This window comes from Callionymus lyra, chromosome 18, assembly GCF_982586985.1.
Source record: "Callionymus lyra chromosome 18, fCalLyr1.hap1.1, whole genome shotgun sequence".
NCBI lineage: Eukaryota > Metazoa > Chordata > Actinopteri > Syngnathiformes > Callionymidae > Callionymus > Callionymus lyra.
Window position 1 is genome coordinate 7,466,343 of NC_141835.1, and position 20,700 is coordinate 7,487,042.

Genomic DNA, 20,700 nt, shown 5'->3' on the forward strand with positions numbered 1-20,700 from the left:
AAGCCGCGGGTCTCCACGGGGGGCCACGGAGGTTCTGCTCGACTTCTGGGCCCAGAACTGGAGCGTACGTAAGAAATTCCAGTTGATTTTTTTTATTCGTGTGTCATTTATTTGTACCTGTATTTGAATGTTGTGATATGTTTGTGAAGTCTATGAAAAGAAAATCCCATCTTTTTTCACAAGTAGCAGCATTTTTTTTTTATTTCACGACAACAAAAAAAACATGAACAGCCAACAACACACTTGACACGTGCGTGTTTCTTGTCTCCTGACAGTTGTTTCGTGTGTTAGCTAGCCGTTAGCGCCTTCTGTCCACAAGAGAAGAGAGCAAATGTTGCGATGGAGGAGCTAACGCTCACACGGACGAAGCTAGCATGATGCACAAAAAGTTCAGTGCTGTGTCTCAAATCGCGTACTTCTCTTAGTATACTAGAAGTTAGTATGCATCAGGATAGTGTACCTACTAACTAGTACGCAAATTCTCCACAGATAGTATGTCTCAAATCAAACACTGCTGCTACCGGAGATGGTGCGACAGCTTCTTCTTCTACTGCTATCTAATGATGATTTCAACCAGCTGTTGGAATGCTATCGCCACCTGCTGGCAGCACGTTTTGCAAGTTTGGAAGAAGAAACAAAGAAAAAATATGAGAAACAAATTATTCGCGAGACATTTACAGCGGTATCATCCTTCTACTGCTGGCTGAAAATACACCTGTAAGTATATGTCATTAAGATGGCGGCCTTTTTTGGGGTAGATAGTGTCCATCGAACCATACTAAGTTTTGTGGGCGTTTTAGTAGGACAACTTAGTGTGCATGGTGCATACTAACAATTGAGACGCACTAAAATACTAACTTTGAGTACGCGGAGTATGCTATTTGAGACACAGCTCAGGAATTCGTCACGACTATCAGCCTTTTCAAGTCACATGACCTCGTCTTTATTCTTACTATAATATTAGTTTCTTAACATTCCGTCGGCAGGTGCGTAAAATCTCATTTATGCAAGACGACTGGCTTCAACGTCGAGCCGCTGGAGGAATTTTGCCGGGGGAACCTGTGATGGTGTCGTCATGGCAACACAGGTTGGGCACCGTTTACCTGCCCATCTAGCTGCTTGGGGGGGAGGGGGGGGGGTGGAGCCTGGAATACCTGGATGAAATTTCACACAGGTTCCAGTCAAGGCAACGCAGCAGTCAGGTAGTGCTAGTTTGATTCTAGGCTCTGTCGGTGATTGTCAGACTGCCCTTGAGCAAGAACCCTGATATGGCTTAGAATCTGTGACTCTAAGCTGCTTAAGTGATAGTAGCTTTGAGGTCACAGATTTGATTCCAGACGGCACAATTTTAAAACATTCCGGGCTCAGTCGGAGCTCACGAAGTACCAGATCAGCGATAGGTCTTCCCTGAACTGCTGAGTGGAGGTGCTGCCAGGTGACTGGGAGGCCACGGGTGGAACTTCATGTGCGGAAGTGCTCATGAGTCGCACACAGAAGCAGCTCCTGACAGCCCACAACAACAAGTCTATTTTCATAAACGATATTTTCCCCCCGTTTCTTTGGTCTCAGAGGTCACTGACGCGCTCGCTGAGGGTCTCCAACTCCTCTGCCTGCTCCTGGTACATCTCCGCGCCCCCTCCGCTGAAGTACCCGGGGTAGTCTAGGCCGCTGAGCTGGGCGTGGTGGTGCCACCGCATGTCATCGCTCTCGTGCGTGATGTAGCGCTCGCTCAGCCTCGACTCCAGGCTGCGGAGGTCCAGCCACATCTGGTAGTCCTAGTTGAGAGGAGAGGGGCGGAGTTTAGCAAAGACATCATCGTGACCGAGGGGTCAAAGGTGAGTGGGTGATGCGATGACAACTGGTTACCTGTAGCCAGGGGTGACTGAGCGTCTTGTCGACACTGAATCTCTTCCTCATCTTCACCTGCAGCAGATTGTTGATCAGGTCTATGGCTGTGAGTGGAGGCAGAGCAGGAGGGAGAAAGAAAGAGAGATTTGAAAGGAGAGAAAGATTTTGTTGGCAGTGTGTGAGACAAGGAGGAGAGAATACCTACCCCCCCCCCCTCCATACCCCCTGCTGCGAGGGGCCGCAGCAGGCTAATGAGCAAAGCTAACATGATGTTAACATTTCTTCAGGGGTCAGTGGACTGAACAGGTCCGGGACCTCAGGGCCCCTGCAGACGCTGGGGCCTCTTTGCCCGCTATTACACACTTGAATGCACTGCCGGCTGAATAGACCCCAAACCCCGAAGACCCCTTTCCGTCCCACCCCCTCCAATCCCAAGACCAAGCAATCACATGATACAACTTCTGGATGCCGTTATACCACCAGGACCAGGACCCCTCGTTTTTTTCACCAGTGTCCCGCGTCTTCTTCCCACATCACTCTCACTACCTCCCCTTACTTCCTCCCCCTTCTTCACACGCTCTACTCTCCCTGCTGCCAATAAATCTTGCCATGGCGCCCCTTACCTAAGGCTTGATTCCTTTGGACAGTCTGAACCAGATTCTGTTCTACTTATGGTACAAACATCAAGCAAACCTCTCTCATCTGCTTAGTACCGAATGCTTTAACAAATCTGGTACCTTCCTGGGAGACCTTCTTCCAAGGGTGCGGTGGGTACATGAAGGCGGCATTCTGGATCTGGTCATTGATGTCTTCGTCTTCGTTGAACGGAAACGTACCACTGAGACTGCAAGAAGAATCAACCGTGTAACAGAATACCGTCACGATAGACGACTCTCGCCGGGTTACCCGTACCTGACATAGATGATGACGCCCACCGACCACATGTCTAGGGATCGGTTGTAGCCTTTGTTCCTCAGGACCTCGGGGGCCAAGTACGCCGGCGTGCCCACTACTGATCTGCGGAAAGACTTCTCCCCGATAATACGCGCAAAGCCAAAATCGCAGAGTTTCACCTGCAGGATCGAGACAGGAGTCATTGACCAACCGACAAGATGCGAGTTACGTTACAGGTCACAAAGTTGAACCCAGGTGTAAAAACCAACAATGCTAGAAGGTGAGTTGCACCTGTGGTAGTGGGTCTGAGGATGCTAGCAAGACATTCTCAGGCTTGAGGTCGCAGTGGACGATGTTCTTAAAGTGAAGATGACGTAGCGCCACCAGTATCTGGACATTTGCAAGAGATGAGCTGTGAATGAACATTATCGTACTCCTTTAAGGTGGCACCCTCACCTGAGTGACCAGGTACTTGGTGATTCTTTCAGGCAGTCGGCCTTTCTCGCTCGACAAAATCATCTCCAACATGTCGCCATGAAGCTTTTCCATGACGACAAAGACTCGCTCCGGGGTCTCAAACATGCAGTCCAGGTTCACCACGCCGGGATGGTGTAGGCTCTGTGAAGGCCAGCACACTTCTATGTATCTGTGTGTGGGTCTGTTAGTGTTAGTTACCTGCAGAATGGCGACTTCGTTCCTCAGTTGACTTTCTTGTTTTGTTGGGAATCGAAGTTTGTCTATAATCTTGATGGCAACATCTCGACCCGACTTCCTGTGTTTACCTGCAGACACACACATGATAGGTTTCTGCTCAGATAGGTTAGTGGTTACTTAACACTACATCCACTTAAGTGATGATGGAAGTACCAGACAAGGTCCAGAGTAGAACCCAACCAGATTGGATAGTCATAGAGACTTAAAAAAGTATATTAACCTCCATAGACAATCCCGAACTGTCCGGAGCCTAGAACCTCGTCTGGAAAGATTTGGTAGACGGAGTTGATGTCCTGTAAAGCAACCAGAACATTTTCAATAGACCGCAATATCATTTCTTCAGCTAGGAGGCGACACCCTTCCGACCCACCAACTGTCCGATAACAGCAGGTCACTGATGCTTTCTTACCACATTCTCCTGGATCTGCCGGTTGGACACAGAGATGCTGATGGAGATTTCTTCTGTGGACACAAGGGAGACTTGGTCAACACTGAACGGGAAGCATTAACGTCATTTGTGAGAGACACGGGGCGGACAGATAAAAAAGTTGTGATGTGGAGGGATAGTGGGTTTCAGATTTCTTTGACACGAGAAGCAAGAGGAAAACAAAGGAAATGACCCAAGACCAGTGCTGTGTCTCAAATCGCATACTAGCGTACTAAAAGTTAGTATTTTTAGTGCGTTAGTGCGTCTCATTTCTTGGTATGCGAAATTGAGTGCGCCATGCATACTAAATTGGCGTACTAACACGCCCACAAAACTGAGCATGGTTCGATGGACACTAAACACACTAAACAGCCGCCATCTTAGTGACGTTTTAAACGGAAGTTACGTCATATATAAATGCATATATATTCATATACTTACAGGTGTATATTCAGCAGCAGTAGAAGGATAAACACGTCTTCGCTGCTGATACCAGCTTAAATATCTCGTGAATATTTAGATTCTCATATTTTTTCTTTATTTCTTTTTCCAAAGTTGCAAAACGTGCTGCCAGCAGGTGGCGATAGCGTTCAAACAGCTGGTTGAAACATCATTAAATAGAAGTAGAAGAAGAAGCTGTCATGTGATTTCCTGTTAGTGTGTAGCAGCAGAGTTTGATTTGAGACATACTATCTGTGGAGAATTTGCGTACTAGTTAGTACGTACACTATCCTGATGCATACTAACTTCTAGTGTACTAAGAGTAGTATGCGATTTGAGACACAGCACGGGACCAAGAACCAGTCTGGGATAATGGCTGTGTATTAAGAGACCAAACCTGAGACACCGAACAAAGAGTTTATGATGTTGTTTGTGAAGATGATTATAATTTTAGATAAGGGTGATAATGAAGATGGTGAAGATATTGATTATGATGGTAAAGATGATAACTGAGATGATGATGATGATGATGATGATAGTGAAGATGAATATGACGATGATCGAGATGATGATAATGAAGATGGTGAAGATAGTGAAGATGATGATTGAGGTGATGATGATGATGATGATGATGAAAATGATGGTAATGATTGAGATGATATAGATGGTGATGATGAAGCTGATGATTGAGATGATGGATGGAGATGGTGATGATGAAGATGATGAAGATGGTGAAGATGATGATGATTGAGATGATGATTATGAACATGGTGTTGATGGTGAAGGTGATGAAGATAGTGATGATGATGAAGATGGTAATTAAGATGATGATGATGACGATGGTGAAGATGATGAAGATACTGAAAATTATGATTGAGGTGATGATGATGATTGAGATGATGGATCAAGCTGATGATGAAGATGGTGAAGATGATGATGATGAAGATGATGATGATTGAGATGATGATTATAAACATGGTGTTGATGGTGAAGGTGATGAAGATAGTGATGATGATGAAGATGGTAATTAAGATGATGATGATGACGATGGTGATGATGAAGATGGTGATGATGATATTAATGGGGATGATGATGATAGTGACGATGAAATTGACTCTGATTGAGATGATGATAATGAAGATGGTGAAGATGATGAAGATACTGAAAATAATGATTGAGGTGATGATGATGATGATGATGATGATGATAATGAAAATGATGGTAATGATTGAGATGATATAGATGGTGATGATGAAGCTGAGGATTGAGATGATGGATCGAGATGGTGATGATGAAGATGGTGATGATTGAGATGATGATTATAAACATGGTGTTGATGGCGAAGATGATGAAGATAGTGGAGATGATGATGATTGTGATGATCATAATGAAGATGATGGTGATGATTGAGGTTATGAAGATGGTGATGATGAAGCTGAGGATTGAGATGATGGATGGATATAGTGATGGTGAAAATGGTGGGGATGAAGATTATGTTTAAAATGGTGATGATGAAGATGACGATGATTGAGATGATGATAATGAACATGGTGCAGATGGTGACGATCATGAAGATGATGGTGAGAATTGAGATGATGAAGATGGTGGTTGAGATGATGGATAGAGATGATGAGGACGGCGAAGATGATGATGATGAAGATAATGTTGATGGTGATGATGATTGTGATAGTGATGTTAACGGCAGTAATGAAGAAGATGATGATGATGAAGGTCTTACTGTGTCCACTGCGATGGGAACTGTGAGAGACTCCTGTAGAAACCGCTGGCATCAGTGCATGTTGGATGGCCATCTCCCACATGCGGGACACATCCTGCCCAGCTCCGCTGACCTGGAGCAGAGAGACCAGCAGATCAGACTCTCTCTCCGAAGTCCACTTCAGACCCAGAGGTCCAGACCAGACTCACCAGGGCGCTGCTGCATGAGGAGGACTCGGACCGGGACACGTTCTCTCCCACGTAGTAGACCAGTGAGGTGGTGGCGATCTCGAAGCAGTGAGGGTTGGCCCCGTCCGGGAGGAGGGTCAGGTTCTGGGCCGCTTCTAGAGACAAGATCTCTGAGAGCGGGATCTCCTGCAGACAGCACGGACGGGTCACATGATGAGAGGTCACATGACACGGCAAACTTTCTCACTCTGAGAGAAGGACTTCACCTTGTAGTATTTACTTCCTGTTTCATTCTGGAACAACGTGATGGCCTTAGAGTCCAGACGCCAGAAGTGTCTCTTCCTCTGAGGACGAGCAGAACACGTGTGAGACACACAGACGCACAACTCAAACACCCAGACGCACAACTCAAACACACCGACGCACACCTCAAAAACACAGATGCACACCTCAAACACACAGATGCACAACTCAAACACAGAGACACACACCTTAAACATCCAGACGCACAACTCAAACACAGAGACACACATCTCAAACACACAGACGCACACCACAAACACACAGATGCACACCTCAAACACACAGACACACACCACAAACACACAGATGCACACCTCAAACACACAGAAGCACACCACAAACACACAAATGCACACCTCAAACACAGAGACACACACCACAAACACACAGATGCACACCTCAAACACAGAGACACACACCACAAACACACAGATGCACACCTCAAACACACAGACACACACCTCAAACACACAGACACACACCTCAAACACACAGACACACACCACAAACACACAGATGCACACCTCAAACACACAGACGCACACCACAAACACACAAATGCACACCTCAAACACACAGACGCACACCTCAAACACACAGACGCACACCTCAAACACACAGACGCACACCTCAAACACACAGACTCACACCTCAAACCTTCGGACGCACACCTCAAACACACAAACACACAAACCCACAAACGCACGCCTCAAACCCACAAACCCACACCTCAAACACACATAGGCACAACTCAAACACACAAATGCACCCCTCAAACACAGATACACATCTCAAACCCACAGACACACACCTTAATCACACAGACCCACGCCTCAAACCCAAAGACTCACACCTCAAACACACAGAAACACACTTAAAACACACAATACAAAGACACACAATAAACTACACAAATACACATTGACACACACCTCAAACACACAGACTCACACCTCAAACCTTCGGACGCACACCTCAAACACACAAACCCACAAACGCACGCCTCAAACCCACAAACCCACACCTCAAACACACAGAGGCACAACTCAAACACACAAATGCACCCCTCAAACACAGATGCACATCTCAAACCCACAGACACACACCTTAATCACACAGACCCACGCCTCAAACCCAAAGACTCACACCTCAAACACACAGAAACACACTTAAAACACACAATACAAAGACACACAATAAACTACACAAATACACATTGACACACACCTCAAACACACAAACTATCTCACACGCCTGCAGCCAGACGCTCACACACACTGTACATCAAGACTCTCACACACCAGAGTGTCCTTGCTGGTGTAGTGGACCATCCATCCCTCCTTCATCACGCTGCTACTCTTCCTCTTGGTGTGTTTGACCGACTGGACGACTCTCATCAGAGGGATGTTGTTGCTGGTGGACGGACTGAACGCACAGGAAGTGACGTCAACAGGTGAACGTCTCATTGCGAGTAACGGGGGGGGCAGATAAAGGACGGGTCACCTGATGGCTCTGTTGGACTCGTCCAGGTCGGGATCGTGGAGGTCGCACAGGTCGACCGGCCCGGCCTCCAGCAGGAGCACGGCCTCCGGCGTCAGCGCCTCGTCCATGTCGTCCAGCAGACCGCCGCCTCGGTCGCCGTCGTTGTCGTCCAGGCAACCCTCCCCCATGGCACTGTCTGACTCCGCCCCCGGACTCAGGAGTTCTGCACAGAGTCAATTGTTTGCTAGAAATCAAACAATGGCTGAGTGAAAACACTTTACAGCTAAATGTGGACAAAACTGAAACTCTGGTGATTGCTCCTGATGATAAGATTCCAGGGTTGAGTCAGTACTTGGGTGACTTAGGTCAGTCTGTCAAACTGAGCCTGAGAGACCTGGGTGTTGTATTTGATAAAGACATGTCTCTTGTTCAACACTGCAGAAAACTGACCAGAAACTGTTTCCTTCAACTGAGAAAAATCTCTAAACTTAGGAAAATGTTGTCGGAACATGATCTGGAGCTTGTAATCCATGCGTTTGTTTCCTCTCGTCTGGACTATTGTAACAGTTTGTTTTCATGTCTTAACTAGAAGGATCTGTCTCGTCTGCAGTTGATACAAAACTCTGCAGTGAGAATTCTGACCCGCTCTAGTAGAAGAACTCACATTTCTCCGATCCTTAAAACTCTTCACTGGCTTCCAGTTTCTTTCAGGATCAACTTTAAAATTCTGGTTCTTACTTTCAGATCTATTCATGGTCAGGCTCCTCCTTACATCAGTGATCTGATCCAGCCTTACACCCCAGCTCGGGCTCTGAGGTCTGTGGATCAGAATCTACTTATGGTTCCACGCACACGGCTCAGGACCAGAGGAGAGAAATCTTTTCAGGCTGTTGCTCCTAAGCTTTGGAACGATCTTCCTCTCTCTTTGCGCTTGATGTATCTACTGACTCCTTTAAGAAACACCTTAAGACGTTTCTATTTGTTCAGGCTTTTCCTTGAATTTCTCGAACTCCTGTGTTGTTCTCAGTATTATCTTGACCTTTAAAGTATGTACTTTTTTGAGTATTGTTTTGATTGTCTAAGCGCTTTGTGACCCTGGTCTCGAAAAGCGCTATATAAATAAATATTACTTACTTACTTACTTACTTACAGAGCGGCCATGTTTTTTCGCGAGCTCAGCAATTAGCAACTTAGCCACACCTGGGCTAAGTACCACTTTGACTCTATTTAGGTGGCCCCTGAGACGTCAGTGGGGAATTAACCTGACATTAACTCAATCGTAACACAGTTGTTGATTCACTCTCAGATTGGCGCCACCTGCAGGTTCTCAGATGTACTTGCCTCCATTCCTAGAAACCTCTCCCAGACAGTTGTTTGGCACTTTGGCGACGCACCGTTTGTGGCAGTTGAATTTACAGTCTGAGGGGAAGACAAACGACGTTACACGACAACATCAACAACGACAACAAGGTTGCGACAATGTCATCGGTCTGACCTTTGCACTGTAGTCCCTGTCGGAAAAGTCCCTTCAGCAGCTTCTTGCAGTGCTGGCAGATGGTGGGTCGGGTGTAGGAGTGGATCAGGAAGGTGTGCGGGACTTTGACCTTGGACAGCAGGATCTTGTCCAGCTCGATGGGACGGCCGATGTAGGACTGAGAGCTGGAGCGGCGTTCCCGCCCCGGGAAGTAGTCGCCCGGGTTCTTCTGGCGAAGGGCAACGGTTCAGGTCAGAAGGGCTTGTCGTGTCATGTCGGTGATGTCATCGGTGGGGGACTCACCTCCATGTTGGGGCTGACCGGCGACTGGACCAGAACACAGATCGGGTCAGGAAAAGAACTGAATTAAGTAAAGTAGTTCCGGTCACTGACCAGCAGGGCGTCATCTGTGTAGTGAGGCGGCGACGGCTCGGCGGAGAGACGGCGTCCCACGTTGATGCTCGTCAGCGAGACGGTGGACGGGCGGCGCCTCTTCACGCCGCTGCAGTTGTTGGGGATTTTAAAGGCACAGCGTTTGTGGTAGTTAAGGCCACAACCTGCAGGGGCGACAGAGAGTCGACTACAGCAGCTACGTGGTCATCGGTCACATGGGTGGGATATCACCTTCACACTTGAGTCCTTGTCGCACGAGACCCCACAACATCTCGCCACAGTGGTCGCAGAAGGTGGGCGCTCGATACGAGTGGACGGAGAGGCCGTGAGGACGGATTTGGAAATCCTCGACGGTCGCTGCCGCTGCGGACACAGATGGTCTGAAGGCTTCATCCTCACATTTCAGTTTTGTTCTAGAGGTGCTAACATGGAACTGTCTTTCTTCATCACCAACATCATCATCATAGTCATGATCGTCACTAAAAGCGTCCGATTGGATGCTAAAAATTGTGAGTGAATGATAGGCGTGTGAGAAAATATTGACATACCGATATCACAATATTTTCTTTAATCAATACTTCAACGATACTGAATTCAATTTATTTATTAAATAAATTTACGTTTTTTGGCTTTCAACTGTGTGTTTTATGTTTGTCATAGTTATTTTATGGTTTATATTTCGATAAGGTTTGTGTAAATAAAAAATTAGAAAATCTAACTTTTAAAAGTTTTTATTTAGAATTATTTTGCAAAGATTCACAAGGTTTGTTCATATTTGAGTTGCAATTGAACGTCCGGCCACTAGATGGCAGCAGCCATTATGTCCCCCGAAGCCAAAGGAACAATGAAATTCTTTGATGACTGAGGACGAGAGGATGCCGTTGACTCCATATTCTGGTTTCAAAACAAATGAAAGCAGTTACGACTTCGTCAAGAGTCATGTGATCTGTAAATCCTGCAACACCAGAGTCAAGTACTGGACAATACTACAATTATGTCCTTGTAATTACAGTATCAAAATATTTTGCATTATATCGTATCTTTGCCCGTGTATGGTATCACCTGGTTCTTGACAATACAAAACCCAAAGGGTGCTTGTGACATCACTTCCTGCCGCTCGAGATTCTAATGGAATCACCCCCTCCGCCACAGTCTGATACCTGACAACACAGCCTCCACCAGGTCCCCATCCTGGATCTGGGAGGAGGAGCTCAGCAGCTGGAGAACATTCTCAGAACCCTGGTCGTGACGGAACAGAAGGATCTTCTCGAACATTCCGTAGAAGCCGCACTCAGGAAGCTGACGAGCAGAAACACAGGACTGTCAGTCATGGTGAGGATGATAATGTTGAGAAGGACAATACGGATGTGATGATGATGATGATGAAGATGATTCATCTCTCTCCCGAAGAGTTCTGGTACTGATGTGACTGGTCGTCAAGGCAGCAGTGAGCTGTTGTCATGACGACGGAACTCAAGGCCTCAGTGTCCTCGACTCGGTGTCCTGCAGCAGCAATGCTTTGTGGGTAATGTGGTCTCTGTATTCTCCACTGACAGCAAAAACAACACTTGGTGGAAACTCAGATTTGGTCCCACGACTCTCTAAAGACCATGATGGCTCTGGAGTTGTGAACAGCAGCCTGACACTCATTACTCTGTTTGAGGAGGAGGATGAGGAGGGATGAATGGATGACAGATGAAAGAGAGAATACACACACTCATGTGTGCGCTTGTGTGCGCCTGTGTCATAATGGCCATAATAGCAGGAGGACACTTCACAGCCGCGCAATCATCATCAGTTGCCCGGCAACAAGAAGAAACAGCTACTGATAGAAACACAGATTTATTATTACAGTGACGTGTGTTTGTGTGTGTGTGTGTGTGTGTGTGTGTGTGTGTGTGTGTGTGTGTGTGTGTGTGTGTGTGTGTGTGTGTGTGTGTGTGTGTGTGTGCGAGCGTCAGGTGTCCTTCTCTCACTGTGGGAAATCAACTGTAAAAAGAAATACATTTAATCACTTTTGCAGCAGATTAAATAAGACACAATGTTAGTGCAAGTCGTCTAAATCTGCTTACATGAGAGTGAAACAGTATCGTGTGTTTATAGTAAATCAAATATAAAAATTATAGTACAACATCTGTGTGGGAGTGAACCATTTTTGTGAGAGTTTTACATCCGTGCAATTATGAAACATCTATGGGAGAGTGAAACATTAGTTTGAGTGTGGAACATCTATGTGAGAGTGAAACATTTGTGCAGGTGTGAAACATCTGTTTCGGAGTAAAACTTTTTCGTGAGAGTTACTAAATATTGTAATTGTGAAACATCTATGTGAGAATGAAACATCAGTGTGAGAGTGAAACATCAGTGTGAGTCTGAAACATCTGTGGGAGATTAACATTTTAGTATCAGTTGAACATTAGTGAGTGTGTAACATTTCTGTGAGAATTAAACCCTAATCTGAGTGGTAAACATCATTGAGAGTGAACATTAGTATGAGTGTGATATATCCGAATGAGAATGAAATGTGGTTGTGTTAAATGTCAGTGTGAGAGTGAAACATCAGTGTGAGAGTGAAACATCAGTGTGAGAGTGAAACATCAGTGTGAGGGTGAAACATCAGTGTGAGAGTGAAACATCAGTGTGAGGGTGAAACATCAGTGTGAGGGTGAAACATCAGTGTGAGAGTGAAACATCAGTGTGAGAGTGAAACATCAGTGTGAGAGTGAAACATCAGTGTGAGAGTGAAACATCAGTGTGAGAGTGAAACATCAGTGTGAGAGTGAAACATCAGTGTGAGAGTTAAACATCAGTGTGAGAGTGAAACATCAGTGTGAGAGTGAAACATCAGTGTGAGAGTGAAACATCATTGTGAAGGTATAACATCAGTGTGAGGGTGAAACATCAGTGTGAGAGTGAAACATCAGTGTGAGAGTTAAACATCAGTGTGAGAGTGAAACATCAGTGTGAGAGTGAAACATCAGTGTGAGGGTGAAACATCAGTGTGAGAGTTAAACATCAGTGTGAGAGTGAAACATCAGTGTGAGGGTGAAACATCAGTGTGAGGGTGAAACATCAGTGTGAGAGTGAAACATCAGTGTGAGAGTGAAACATCAGTGTGAGGGTGAAACATCAGTGTGAGAGTGAAACATCAGTGTGAGGGTGAAACATCAGTGTGAGAGTTAAACATCAGTGTGAGAGTGAAACATCAGTGTGAGAGTGAAACATCAGTGTGAGAGTGAAACATCAGTGTGAGAGTTAAACATCAGTGTGAGAGTGAAACATCAGTGTGAGAGTGAAACATCAGTGTGAGAGTGAAACATCAGTGTGAGGGTGAAATATTAGTGTGAGAGTGAAACATCAGTGTGAGAGTGAAACATCTGTGTGAGAGTTAAACATCAGTGTGAGAGTGAAACATCAGTGTGAGGGTGAAACATCAATGTGAGAGTGAAACATCAGTGTGAGAGTGAAACATCAGTGTGAGAGTGAAACATCAATGTTAGCATGAAATATTAGTGTGAGAGTGAAACATCAGTGTGAGGGTGAAACATCAGTGTGAGAGTGAAACATCAGTGTGAGAGTGAAACATCAGTGTGAGAGTGAAACATCAGTGTTAGCATGAAATATTAGTGTGAGAGTGAAACATCAGTGTGAGAGTTAAACATCAGTGTGAGAGTTAAACATCAGTGTGAGAGTTAAACATCAGTGTGAGAGTGAAACATCAGTGTGAGAGTGAAACATCAGTGTGAGAGTGAAACATCAGTGTGAGAGTGAAACATCAGTGTGAGAGTGAAACATCAGTGTGAGAGTAAAACACCAGTGTGAGAGTGAAAAATCAGTGTGAGAGTTAAACATCAGTGTGAGAGTGAAACATCAGTGTGAGAGTGAAACATCAGTGTGAGAGTGAAACATCAGTGTGAGAGTGAAACATCAGTGTGAGAGTGAAACATCAGTGTGAGGGTGAAACATCAGTGTGAGAGTGAAACATCAGTGTGAGGGTGAAACATCAGTGTGAGAGTGAAACATCAGTGTGAGAGTGAAACATCAGTGTGAGAGTGAAACATCAGTGTGAGGGTGAAACATCAGTGTGAGAGTGAAACATCAGTGTGAGAGTTAAACATCAGTGTGAGAGTGAAACATCAGTGTGAGAGTGAAACATCAGTGTGAGGGTGAAACATCAGTGTTAGAGTGAAACATCAGTGTGAGGGTGAAACATCAGTGTGAGGGTGAAACATCAGTGTGAGGGTGAAATATAAGTGTGAGAGTGAAACATCAGTGTGAGGGTGAAACATCAGTGTGAGAGTGAAACATCAGTGTGAGGGTGAAACATCAGTGTGAGAGTGAAACATCAGTGTGAGAGTGAAAAATCAGTGTGAGAGTGAAACATCAGTGTGAGAGTGAAACATCAGTGTGAGAGTGAAATATCAGTGTGAGAGTGAAACATCAGTGTGAGAGTGAAAAATCAGTGTGAGAGTGAAACATCAGTGTGAGAGTGAAAAATCAGTGTGAGAGTGAAACATCAGTGTGAGAGTGAAACATCAGTGTGAGAGTGAAAAATCAGTGTGAGAGTGAAACATCAGTGTGAGAGTGAAACATCAGTGTGAGAGTGAAATATCAGTCTGAGAGTGAAACATCAGTGTGAGAGTGAAACATCAGTGTGAGAGTGAAACATCAGTGTGAGAGTGAAACATCCGTGTGAGAGTGAAACATCCGTGTGAGAGTGAAACATCAGTGTGAGGGTGAAACATCAGTGTGAGAGTGAAACATCAGTGTGAGGGTGAAACATCAGTGTGAGAGTGAAACATCAGTGTGAGAGTGAAAAATCAGTGTGAGGGTGAAACATCAGTGTGAGAGTGAAACATCAGTGTGAGGGTGAAACATCAGTGTGAGAGTGAAACATCAGTGTGAGGGTGAAACATCAGTGTGAGAGTGAAACATCAGTGTGAGGGTGAAACATCAGTGTGAGAGTGAAACATCAGTGTGAGAGTGAAATATCAGTGTGAGAGTGAAACATCAGTGTGAGAGTGAAAAATCAGTGTGAGAGTGAAACATCAGTGTGAGAGTGAAACATCAGTGTGAGAGTGAAAAATCAGTGTGAGAGTGAAACATCAGTGTGAGAGTGAAACATCAGTGTGAGAGTGAAATATCAGTCTGAGAGTGAAACATCAGTGTGAGAGTGAAACATCAGTGTGAGGGTGAAACATCAGTGTGAGAGTGAAACATCAGTGTGAGGGTGAAACATCAGTGTGAGAGTGAAACATCAGTGTGAGAGTGAAAAATCAGTGTGAGAGTGAAACATCAGTGTGAGAGTGAAACATCAGTGTGAGAGTGAAATATCAGTGTGAGAGTGAAACATCAGTGTGAGAGTGAAACATCAGTGTGAGAGTGAAAAATCAGTGTGAGAGTGAAACATCAGTGTGAGAGTGAAACATCAGTGTGAGAGTGAAATATCAGTCTGAGAGTGAAACATCAGTGTGAGAGTGAAACATCAGTGTGAGAGTGAAACATCAGTGTGAGAGTGAAACATCCGTGTGAGAGTGAAACATCCGTGTGAGAGTGAAACATCAGTGTGAGAGTTAAACATCCGTGTGAGAGTGAAACATCAGTGTGAGGGTGAAATATAAGTGTGAGGGTGAAATATAAGTGTCAGAGTGAAACATCAGTGTGAGGGTGAAACATCAGTGTGAGAGTGAAACATCAGTGTGAGGGTGAAACATCAGTGTGAGAGTGAAACATCAGTGTGAGAGTGAAACATCAGTGTGAGAGTGAAACATCAGTGTGAGAGTGAAACATCAGTGTGAGAGTGAAATATCAGTGTGAGGGTGAAACATCAGTGTGAGAGTGAAACATCAGTGTGAGGGTGAAATATAAGTGTGAGGGTGAAATATAAGTGTGAGAGTGAAACATCAGTGTGAGGGTGAAACATCAGTGTGAGGGTGAAATATAAGTGTGAGGGTGAAATATAAGTGTGAGAGTGAAACATCAGTGTGAGAGTGAAACATCAGTGTGAGGGTGAAACATCAGTGTGAGGGTGAAACATCAGTGTGAGGGTGAAATATAAGTGTGAGGGTGAAATATAAGTGTGAGAGTGAAACATCAGTGTGAGGGTGAAATATAAGTGTGAGGGTGAAATATAAGTGTGAGAGTGAAACATCAGTGTGAGAGTGAAACATCAGTGTGAGGGTGAAATATAAGTGTGAGGGTGAAATATAAGTGTGAGAGTGAAACATCAGTGTGAGGGTGAAATATAAGTGTGAGGGTGAAATATAAGTGTGAGAGTGAAACATCAGTGTGAGAGTGAAACATCAGTGTGAGGGTGAAATATAAGTGTGAGGGTGAAATATAAGTGTGAGAGTGAAACATCAGTGTGAGAGTGAAATATCAGTGTGAGGGTGAAACATCAGTGTGAGGGTGAAATATAAGTGTGAGGGTGAAATATAAGTGTGAGAGTGAAACATCAGTGTGAGAGTGAAATATCAGTGTGAGGGTGAAACATCAGTGTGAGGGTGAAATATAAGTGTGAGGGTGAAATATAAGTGTGAGAGTGAAACATCAGTGTGAGGGTGAAACATCAGTGTGAGAGTGAAACATCAGTGTGAGGGTGAAACATCAGTGTGAGGGTGAAACATCAGTGTGAGGGTGAAATATAAGTGTGAGGGTGAAATATAAGTGTGAGAGTGAAACATCAGTGTGAGAGTGAAACATCAGTGTGAGGGTGAAACATCAGTGTGAGAGTGAAACATCAGTGTGAGAGTGAAACATCAGTGTGAGGGTGAAACATCAGTGTGAGAGTGAAACATCAGTGTGAGAGTGAAACATCAGTGTGAGGGTGAAACATCAGTGTGAGAGTGAAACATCAGTGTGAGGGTGAAACATCAGTGTGAGGGTGAAACATCAGTGTGAGAGTGAAACATCAGTGTGAGAGTGAAACATCAGTGTGAGAGTGAAACATCAGTGTGAGAGTGAAATATCAGTGTGAGAGTGAAACATCAGTGTGAGAGTGAAATATCAGTGTGAGAGTGAAAAATCAGTGTGAGGGTGAACTATTAGTGTGAGAGTAAAACATCAGTGTGAGGTTGAATCATCAGTGTGAGAGTGAAACATCAGTGTGAGAGTGAACTATTAGTGTGAGAGTAAAACATCAGTGTGAGAGTGAACTATTAGTGTGAGAGTAAAACATCAGTGTGAGAGTGAACTATTAGTGTGAGAGTAAAACATCAGTGTAAGGGTGAAACATCAGTGTGAGGGTGAAACATCAGTGTGAGAGTGAACTATTAGTGTGAGAGTAAAACATCAGTGTGAGAGTGAAACATCAGTGTGAGAGTGAACTATTAGTGTGAGAGTAAAACATCAGTGTGAGGGTGAAACATCAGTGTGAGGGTGAAACATCAGTGTGAGAGTGAACTATTAGTGTGAGAGTGAAACATCAGTGTCAGCATGAAACATCAGTGTGAGAGTGAAACATCAGTGTGAGAGTGAAACATCAGTGTGAGGGTGAAACATCAGTGTGAGAGTGAAACATCAGTGTGAGAGTGAAACATCAGTGTGAGAGTGAAACATCAGTGTGAGGGTGAAATATCAGTGTGAGAGTGAAACATCAGTGTGAGGGTGAAACATCAGTGTGAGAGTGAAACATCAGTGTGAGAGTGAAACATCCGTGTGACAGTGAAACATCAGTGTGAGAGTTAAACATCAGTGTGAGAGTGAAACATCAGTGTGAGGGTGAAACATCAGTGTGAGAGTGAAACATCAGTGTGAGGGTGAAACATCAGTGTGAGGGTGAAACATCAGTGTGAGGGTGAAATATCAGTGTGAGAGTGAAACATCAGTGTGAGAGTGAAACATCAGTGTGAGAGTGAAACATCAGTGTGAGGGTGAAACATCAGTGTTAGCATGAAATATTAGTGTGAGAGTGAAACATCAGTGTGAGAGTTAAACATCAGTGTGAGAGTGAAACATCAGTGTGAGAGTGAAACATCAGTGTGAGAGTTAAACATCAGTGTGAGAGTTAAACATCAGTGTGAGAGTGAAACATCAGTGTGAGAGTGAAACATCAGTGTGAAATTAAACATCAGTGTGAGAGTGAAACACCAGTGTGAGAGTGAAAAATCAGTGTGAGAGTTAAACATCAGTGTGAGAGTGAAACATCAGTGTGAGAGTGAAACATCAGTGTGAGAGTTAAACATCAGTGTGAGAGTGAAACATCAGAGTGAGAGTGAAACATCAGTGTTAGCATGAAACATCAGTGTGAGAGTGAAACATCAGTGTGAGAGTGAAACATCAGTGTGAGAGTGAAACATCAGTGTGAGGGTGAAACATCAGTGTGAGAGTGAAACATCAGTGTGAGAGTGAAACATCAGTGTGAGAGTGAAACATCAGTGTGAGGGTGAAACATCAGTGTGAGAGTGAAACATCAGTGTGAGAGTTAAACATCAGTGTGAGAGTGAAACATCAGTGTGAGAGTGAAACATCAGTGTGAGGGTGAAACATCAGTGTTAGAGTGAAACATCAGTGTGAGGGTGAAACATCAGTGTGAGGGTGAAACATCAGTGTGAGGGTGAAATATAAGTGTGAGAGTGAAACATCAGTGTGAGGGTGAAACATCAGTGTGAGAGTGAAACATCAGTGTGAGGGTGAAACATCAGTGTGAGAGTGAAACATCAGTGTGAGAGTGAAACATCAGTGTGAGAGTGAAACATCAGTGTGAGACTGAAATATCAGTCTGAGAGTGAAACATCAGTGTGAGAGTGAAACATCAGTGTGAGAGTGAAACATCAGTGTGAGAGTGAAACATCAGTGTGAGAGTGAAAAATCAGTGTCAGAGTGAAACATCAGTGTGAGAGTGAAACATCAGTGTGAGAGTGAAATATCAGTCTGAGAGTGAAACATCAGTGTGAGAGTGAAACATCAGTGTGAGAGTGAAACATCAGTGTGAGAGTGAAACATCCTTGTGAGAGTGAAACATCCGTGTGAGAGTGAAACATCAGTGTGAGAGTTAAACATCCGTGTGAGAGTGAAACATCAGTGTGAGGGTGAAATATAAGTGTGAGGGTGAAACATCAGTGTGAGAGTGAAACATCAGTGTGAGGGTGAAACATCAGTGTGAGAGTGAAACATCAGTGTGAGGGTGAAACATCAGTGTGAGAGTGAAACATCAGTGTGAGAGTGAAACATCAGTGTGAGAGTGAAACATCAGTGTGAGAGTGAAATATCAGTGTGAGGGTGAAACATCAGTGTGAGAGTGAAACATCAGTGTGAGGGTGAAACATCAGTGTGAGAGTGAAACATCAGTGTGAGGGTGAAACATCAGTGTGAGGGTGAAACATCAGTGTGAGGGTGAAATATAAGTGTGAGGGTGAAATATAAGTGTGAGAGTGAAACATCAGTGTGAGAGTGAAACATCAGTGTGAGGGTGAAACATCAGTGTGAGAGTGAAACATCAGTGTGAGAGTGAAACATCAGTGTGAGGGTGAAACATCAGTGTGAGAGTGAAACATCAGTGTGAGAGTGAAACATCAATGTGAGGGTGAAACATCAGTGTGAGGGTGAAACATCAGTGTGAGAGTGAAACATCAGTGTGAGAGTGAAACATCAGTGTGAGGGTGAAACATCAGTGTGAGGGTGAAACATCAGTGTGAGAGTGAAACATCAGTGTGAGAGTGAAACATCAGTGTGAGAGTGAAACATCAGTGTGAGAGTGAAAAATCAGTGTGAGGGTGAACTATTAGTGTGAGAGTAAAACATCAGTGTGAGGTTGAATCATCAGTGTGAGAGTGAACTATTAGTGTGAGAGTAAAACATCAGTGTGAGAGTGAACTATTAGTGTGAGAGTAAAACATCAGTGTGAGAGTGAACTATTAGTGTGAGAGTAAAACATCAGTGTGAGAGTGAACTATTAGTGTGAGAGTAAAACATCAGTGTGAGAGTGAACTATTAGTGTGAGAGTAAAACATCAGTGTGAGAGTGAACTATTAGTGTGAGAGTAAAACATCAGTGTAAGGGTGAAACATCAGTGTGAGGGTGAACTATTAGTGTGAGAGTAAAACATCAGTGTGAGAGTGAAACATCAGTGTGAGAGTGAAACATCAGTGTGAGAGTGAAACATCAGTGTGAGAGTGAAACATCAGTGTGAGACTGAAATATCAGTCTGAGAGTGAAACATCAGTGTGAGAGTGAAACATCAGTGTGAGAGTGAAACATCAGTGTGAGAGTGAAACATCAGTGTGAGAGTGAAAAATCAGTGTCAGAGTGAAACATCAGTGTGAGAGTGAAACATCAGTGTGAGAGTGAAATATCAGTCTGAGAGTGAAACATCAGTGTGAGAGTGAAACATCAGTGTGAGAGTGAAACATCAGTGTGAGAGTGAAACATCCTTGTGAGAGTGAAACATCCGTGTGAGAGTGAAACATCAGTGTGAGAGTTAAACATCCGTGTGAGAGTGAAACATCAGTGTGAGGGTGAAATATAAGTGTGAGGGTGAAACATCAGTGTGAGAGTGAAACATCAGTGTGAGGGTGAAACATCAGTGTGAGAGTGAAACATCAGTGTGAGGGTGAAACATCAGTGTGAGAGTGAAACATCAGTGTGAGAGTGAAACATCAGTGTGAGAGTGAAACATCAGTGTGAGAGTGAAATATCAGTGTGAGGGTGAAACATCAGTGTGAGAGTGAAACATCAGTGTGAGGGTGAAACATCAGTGTGAGAGTGAAACATCAGTGTGAGGGTGAAACATCAGTGTGAGGGTGAAACATCAGTGTGAGGGTGAAATATAAGTGTGAGGGTGAAATATAAGTGTGAGAGTGAAACATCAGTGTGAGAGTGA

At 44.3% G+C, this 20,700-nt stretch overlaps 1 protein-coding gene across 1 annotated transcript in view; it reads right to left on the reverse strand.

Annotated features, from left to right (window-relative positions):
- Positions 1-238: 238 nt before the first annotated feature.
- prkd1 (protein kinase D1) overlaps positions 239-20,700 on the reverse strand; it is a 28,933-nt gene continuing 8,471 nt past the window's right edge. The window contains exons 2-21 of the mRNA XM_087780586.1: positions 11,042-11,180; positions 10,113-10,244; positions 9,882-10,045; positions 9,792-9,815; positions 9,510-9,717; positions 9,356-9,433; positions 8,036-8,237; positions 7,834-7,957; positions 6,496-6,573; positions 6,251-6,415; positions 6,063-6,174; positions 3,866-3,918; positions 3,677-3,749; positions 3,418-3,524; positions 3,199-3,360; positions 3,034-3,132; positions 2,761-2,921; positions 2,586-2,692; positions 1,867-1,952; positions 239-1,775 (exon numbers count right to left, since the gene is read on the reverse strand). Of these exons, the coding sequence (XP_087636712.1) occupies positions 1,566-1,775; positions 1,867-1,952; positions 2,586-2,692; positions 2,761-2,921; positions 3,034-3,132; positions 3,199-3,360; positions 3,418-3,524; positions 3,677-3,749; positions 3,866-3,918; positions 6,063-6,174; positions 6,251-6,415; positions 6,496-6,573; positions 7,834-7,957; positions 8,036-8,237; positions 9,356-9,433; positions 9,510-9,717; positions 9,792-9,815; positions 9,882-10,045; positions 10,113-10,244; positions 11,042-11,180 (2,484 nt within the window). The 3' untranslated portion in view covers positions 239-1,565. The remainder of the gene's footprint in view (positions 1,776-1,866; positions 1,953-2,585; positions 2,693-2,760; positions 2,922-3,033; positions 3,133-3,198; positions 3,361-3,417; positions 3,525-3,676; positions 3,750-3,865; positions 3,919-6,062; positions 6,175-6,250; positions 6,416-6,495; positions 6,574-7,833; positions 7,958-8,035; positions 8,238-9,355; positions 9,434-9,509; positions 9,718-9,791; positions 9,816-9,881; positions 10,046-10,112; positions 10,245-11,041; positions 11,181-20,700) is intronic.